This window comes from Sinocyclocheilus rhinocerous, unplaced genomic scaffold (assembly GCF_001515625.1).
Source record: "Sinocyclocheilus rhinocerous isolate Xijiao unplaced genomic scaffold, SAMN03320098_v1.1 scaffold288, whole genome shotgun sequence".
Lineage (NCBI taxonomy): Eukaryota > Metazoa > Chordata > Actinopteri > Cypriniformes > Cyprinidae > Sinocyclocheilus > Sinocyclocheilus rhinocerous.
In genome coordinates, this window is record NW_015635021.1 from 353,925 (window position 1) to 360,809 (window position 6,885).

At 40.5% G+C, this 6,885-nt stretch overlaps 1 protein-coding gene across 1 annotated transcript in view; it reads right to left on the reverse strand.

Annotated features, from left to right (window-relative positions):
• Window positions 1–5,708, reverse strand: part of LOC107746038 (RING finger protein 44-like) — a 36,590-nt gene extending 30,882 nt beyond the window's left edge. The window contains exons 1-2 of the mRNA XM_016560093.1: window positions 5,602–5,708; window positions 3,691–4,271 (exon numbers count right to left, since the gene is read on the reverse strand). Coding sequence (XP_016415579.1) covers window positions 3,691–4,189 — 499 coding nt within the window. The 5' untranslated portion in view covers window positions 4,190–4,271; window positions 5,602–5,708. The remainder of the gene's footprint in view (window positions 1–3,690; window positions 4,272–5,601) is intronic.
• Between the last annotated feature and the right edge of the window lie 1,177 nt (window positions 5,709–6,885).

Here is a 6,885-nt window from a genome sequence, read left to right on the forward strand (position 1 = left end):
GAAAACGAAGCGTTTGAGAGAGGTGGGGCATAGAGGACCTACAATAATGTACAGTATTTGAAAAATAATGTGTTTTTTGAACATTAAAGCATGTCAACATATTCTGTTACACCAAATACACAAAATAATGCTCTTTAAAAAAGCATCATATGACCCCTTTAAGTTTGGAGCTATGGTTTGGAGCGGTGAGGTACGAGGATGTGTGCACATACACACAAGGAAAGAGAGAGCACGAGTCACACACACACACACGCATACCGCAGGAACGGTATAACGGAAAATTTTAGTGGTTTTGAAACCGTGACTTTTCCAAACCGCGGTATACCTTGAAACCGGTTATCGTCCCATGCCTACTTGGTGGTATGGATTTCAATTTAATAAAATTTGTTAAACAGAGCTGACAGTATTACTCTCTTCAGATACATTCTTAAAAATAAAAGTTCTTTAAATTGCATCTACGGTTCCATAAAGAACCTTTAACATCCATAGAACCTTTCCATTGCACAAAAGATTCTTTATGGTGGAAAAACAATCTTTGTTTAGATTGTCAAAATGTTCATCACACTAAGGGGAAAAAAGGGGTTTCTTTTAAGAACGGTTTACTTAGAGCCTCTTTTAGGGAACCCAAATATGCCAACTCTACCCTTTTGGGACCTTTATTTTTGAGTGTAGCTGACATTATAATCAATTCAACCAAACTATGTAACAAACAAATGTACAAGAGGTGGGAGCTCTGATGGAATTTTATGAATGACAGACACTCCAATTCTGTGGAAACCAAATTGTGCGTGCCTGCTCTTAATCAATAGTAAATAGGACACATCAAACTTCGATCGGAAGAGGTAGAAAGAACAGCTTCAGATCCTTAATCCATTTGGTCACGTCTAACATACTCTCTCTACAATTCTGTTACGAGTCAGCAGAACTGAGCTTGGTCTGGACCGGCCCCAGGAGGGATTCTACACCCTTCAAATGATCTTGAACTGTCCGCATGTACGCACATGAGTGCATGCTCACACACAGACACTCACGAGCGGAGGGGCTGCATGCACACAAGCCCACCAGAAATCCGTTTCTCTATTGATTTTATGGGACCTGATAGCCCTTTTTCTCCCTCTCCACGCAGAGCTGAGAATAATACCAAACACCTACAGCAGAATAAGCCTCAGGAGGTCTAACACGGTTCCTCCCTCTATGCATACATGTGCATTTACAGGCAAATATGAGTTTCGACGAGAGGATGAAATATGCAGGAGGGTAAATGGACAGGGAAAGTCAGTGTGAGAAAATGAAAGGGGAATCGGGTGGACAAAAGAGATAAAGGGATGAGGAATGAGAGCGGGAGAGGCAGAGAGAGAGCGCTTCTGTATTGAGAGCAGATGGTGTTGAACTCATGGGATTTCAGTGTGCTGAGCTTCTCTCATTATCAAAGCGGCCTATCTGATCTCAGTCAATATCACACACACAAACACACACAGCTACTGTATATCCCACTAGTCAATATCACATATACACTCTCAAAAAAGTTCTCGAAAAAGGCAATCCGGTACTAAAATCGCACCCAGTTGCGGTGGTGTGAAAATGCCAAAAAGTGGATACCTCTGATTATCCATCCAGTCAGTATCACATGTTCACACCTAGATGAGCATATCAGGACAAATCATAGGACAGAAAGAGAGAAAAGACTTGCTTAATGACAAACAGACCCAACAAAGCTCACACATGAGGGCCTTTCGCACCACTTTAGTTCCACAACTAAATGTACAGTACTAAAGTACTGGGACGATTTTGCGCGAACTATTTCCCAGTACCATTTAAAGGGTTGCATTCGCACCGACAGTGTGTACTAGGAAGTGACGTAAGCCGGTCGACAGCGTCGTCATTTGCAGGGAGGCAAAGCAGGTTGCTTGACACTCACTCCATCAGACAGGTATTTCCAGTCTGGGCTTTTTAGTAAAGTGTGTGTGTAGTGCAGCTCGGCCACAAAATCAACTGCCAGTAGGCAAACACACCTGAGCTTAAAGCACAACCCCCTTCACACATGCATGCATGGTAATACAGGCCATGCGCTCGGTTTTCCAATTTATTTATTTTACATGTGTTATGTCATCAAACCCCACTTAATGTCTCGTAACAGTATGTGAGGGGTGACTACATTAAATCTAGGTGTGTGAACACATGGGCGCATGTGCATTTGGTTCCGCCAGCTTGCCATCTATGGCTAAAAGGAAGTGCTGTGGCTGATTAAGCCCATCATGTGGCAGGAAATAAGGATGCCAGAGGCTTGAACACTTTATATTTTGGAAATTCCATTCGGCTATACTGAAACCGTAAAGCACTGTGATGCCGCTGGACAGACGATGCAATCCGGTCAATTATTAACTTAAACCCTAAAGTCGGTGGGAACAATTGTCCCATACTGTGGGGGAAAGCGCTGTGCTATTTTGGACCAGCGAATAACAACATTAAGCATCCAAAACAGAGGAGAATAGTCACAGCTTGTGTAACTGAATGAATGCAAGTCCGTCTCTTGCATCACAATCTAGTACGAAAGAGCATCTTGTCAAATCTGCTGCTTAAGGTAAACCATGAGGCACTAAAGCCCAAAGTATCATCATCAGGAGTGTCTGTGTACAACAGCACATAAGCGAGGTGAATGTTGAGATAGAACGAGTCCACCACATGGTACTGCACGTGTTAAACTTATCCATCCATGCTCATCTGCAGTTGAGTTTACTTTGACATTGTAGTGCACAAGACGGAGCGGAATGCAGAAAAAGCAGTATACTCGGCCACAAAAAGCAACTTTTGCCTTAAAAAGCCTTAAAAGCCAAAGGCTTTTTGCAAAAAGCCTTAAGAGCCAATAAGAATGCTTGGTGTACTGCTCATCAGAACTTGAGCAAACATTAATGAAGAAATAAGTAGAACTGCAATTTTGTCTGTTATCAGGGAAAAAACTTCATAGTGTGACCCTCCACATACTTGCTGACAAAGTCCTTTTATGAAAAGATCAGAGCTCACGTGAAGCCTGTGTGTGACTTTCCATCTTTAAAAAGAAACTGTTTCAGTCTGAGATGCTCAGCCTCACTGCATTACAGTATTTAAATGTAAAAGAGATCCATTTCAGATTCAACCCAATGACTTACAATAAAAAATAAATAAACAAATAAATAAATAAAAATAAATAAAAATAAATATATATATATATAAATAAATAAAAATAAATATATATAAATAAATATAAATAAATAAAAAATATTAAAAATAAATAAATAAAAATAAAAATATGTATAATATAAAATGAAAAACATTTAAGGTTTCCTACAACCCTGGTATTGAGGTAGTACTGGGTGGAGTGGAATACAAAGCTGCATGGCTGTTGGGGGAGACGGCTGATATTTGTGACTTCTGTTCTTCTGATTGAATACTCCACAAATACAGGGTTCAATCAGTCCAAAACTATTCCAAACAATAACACTACAATAAACAGCTGGAGAAGAGCCTGTAGCTGTCTTAACCCCCAATTCCCGATGTCAGATGTGGTCAAAATACAACTATAAATAGGCCATAGATCCTGGGGATACCATTTTCCAACCAAATAAGGTACAACGTGTTAAAATCTCAATACAGTAAGAAAATTCAAATTTTAACCATTTAACCCAAAATGATGGCGGTTTGAGGCTGGCTTACCTGCTCCTGAGTTTCTGTGCGTTCCAGGCCCTGCGTGTCTGTGGGAGTCTGGGGAAAGCGTGTTCCCGGGTGGGTGCAGGTTTTCGGTGTGTCCATGAGCAGCTCCAAGCTGCAGTTGGTGGTGGCTTATTCCTCCAGCTGGACTTAGTGCACCGCCGCCACTCCCAGCATTACCATTCGAGTTAGATAATCCACCGTGGTAAAATCCAGACCGCGAGCGTGATCGAGTCCTGGGGGGCTCCATAGTCACTGGATGGGGGTGATGATGATGGTGGTGGTGGTGGAAAGGGGAAGTGGGAGTGGAATGAGACGCCGCAGAGGAGCTCTCAAGCGCTCCAGAGATTCTAGTGCTGCCCAGGCTGTGGCCCCCCTCTGAACCCCCGTATTCCGCTGGCTGGGCCCCTGCGTCCTCGCATAAATCAGCACGCTTGGGGACGGGGTCCGGGGAACAGATGCAGGGCTCTCGGGACGCTGAAAGACCAGTAGTGGCGATTGGCATTTCCTTTCGGCTTGTATGAGACCCCCTCTCTCACTTCCTCCTCTCCGATTCCACGCCAGAAAACACTTACAGATTAAAAACACTGTTCAAAAAACACAGTTCAGTCATTAAAATGCTTATGAACAACAAGCACGGTTCAAATTTACAGCTCGAGACGTTAAAACGTTTAGAAAATTTTTTAAAACAACTTATAACAAAAAAAAAATAATAAAATAAAATCCAGAACCAAAAACATTAAATGTAAAAAATAAAATTGTTACATTTACATGGTTGCCAGAACTTCACTGTATAAAAGTGACAATGTTACAAGATTTACTAAAGATGATTAGTCACAGTATATTTTAGTTTCTAACTATATACGTGATTAAGTTAGATAAATGTTAATATGCCGATTTGAGCTACAATGCTATAAACATTACATAACATACAATACTACAAGTGATGAAAAACGTTTTATGAATAAAATATAAATAACTGAATTAGTTAATTCGCTTTTTTTACCTTAAAAAAAGTAAAACTTCATGTAATAGTCTTTTAAAACATTTTTTTCACCGTTTATAGTAAGGTAATGGGACGACGCAATACTGAAGAACTGGAGATTAAAACTGGTCTACAAACGAGCTGATGAGGTTTAAAGCCTCTTTTTGCTTTAGAAGCTTCATTCCTTATAGGCGTGTCCTACTTACTACATACAAAACTATTATAAAAATATCAATAAAATCCTTCTGTGATATTTAAAGCATTTTTAAAACGTTTTAAACTTCCGAACCAAAGACACAAAACTAGCTGCGATGCGCTACACAACACAGCACGCACGTGCGTTGTGTTTATGACTAATACAGCCAATAAATAAAGTATAGAAATATGAGAGAGCAGCTAGTTATCATACACTTCCGTAAAGCGCTAGCGTTAGCTCCCAGCTATACAAAACACACAAATACACCTAATGTTGTCCGTCCACCGCTCTTCTAACACACCTAACACAGAGATATACTCTATAAAAACACGCTTCGCTTTTCCAGACAGTGTTTAACTGGTTTAAATCAAATTCAGAGTGAAACCATGGAGATGTATTAGCTTGCGTTAGCAGTCAATGTCGCGCTGGCTTTAGTCCACCATCTGCCTTTAGTCTCACAAAACTACCACAAAAAAAGCCCTGGTCGTCCTTTAAAACCCCAGGGCCACATGTCCTAAACAGGCCGCTCATCGCTAACCAAATCTGCCTGGGTTATGACGGGCATTTATATTTATAAACTCTGTTTTGTGGCGATCAGTGAGAGCTGAAGCGTTCGAAAGTCCCTAATTATATTTACATCAGTGGAAAAAGCGGCGAAAAAAGCTCTTTTTTTCCACTCCTCCCTCTCAGACAAAAGCATGTGTATTTTAGCTATGAAATAAAAAGCGGAACTCACCCGGAGCTGTGTGTTATGAAGTGTTTTAGAGCTGGTCTTTTGGCGTGGTACTCCTGCGCTCAGACGGTGTCAGTGAGAATAATGTGACAGACCATCAGCGCGATTTCACAGCTCCAGCACAGCAGACCAGAGCAGCCGAGCGCAGAGCCGCTGGGAAGAGTGCACTTAAAGGCACAATATGTAAGATTTTTTTTATTAAAATATCCAAAAACCACTAGAACAGTGTTATATATTTTGCTGACTTGTGTACTTACATTATCCCAAATGTTTCGAAGAATGTTTAAATCCAGAGAAATAAGCAATTTTAACTAGTGACACGGACCGTTTCCATAGTGTCATTGTGTCGCCTGCTAATGACGTCATAACCCCTCGATTTCCATACAGAAAATATGGAAACACCAAAGACGCTTTAATATGTTGTCCGTTTTAATAGAGCGGTGACGACCTCCCAGAGTAGCATTATAACAGAACTTTCAAACGTATCTAGTATGATAAAACAGCGCTGCTTTACCCCACATACGCACGACCGGAAGTAGCGGAAGCGGTCGACTGTGGCATAATAAAAGCTCCGCGAGCCGTGTGTCATGTGTCACGCTCGGTCAGCGGTTTCGTTTCGCTTCGACGGCTTTCAGCCTCACCCTGCTTCATTCTACTACGTTAATAAATCATTAGCTCATCCATGAACATGATTGCTGCCCGAGTCCCGTCGGATTGCATCAGCTGTGGGGATGAAGACGACAACTCCCATGATTCCACACTCAGTCACGGCTTCATCAAACTACGCCTTTGCCTCTTTGTTTATTTTGAATACGCGCCCTCTAGCGGCGAAAATTACATATTGTGCCTTTAATGCTCTCAAGCCCATATTATGAGGGAGGCTCACTTCACAGTTCAACTGAAATGAAAGACAAACGCCCATATCTAGTACGTGAAATCCCCCGTAAATAAAATCTTTACCATCTCCAGATTTCCTGAAATTCAGACTGAAATGTTTTCTTTAGATCTTTTACTTAGCTGGTTTTATTCTTTACCCTTCTTGTCCAACTGTAGGCCATATTATTTGCATTCTTATTTATGTTCTTATCAAGTTTATCTTGTGTATTTTGTTTGTGCTTTTTTTCTTATTGTTTGCATTTCCATTTCACTTTTATCCACCTTTGATGGCATAAAGTTAAAATAAAAAAATAAAGTTATGAAATAAAAGTTATTTATTTACCTATTTAAATAACAATAATAATAATTATTATTATTATTATTTAAAGGGGTCATATGATGCTGCTAAAA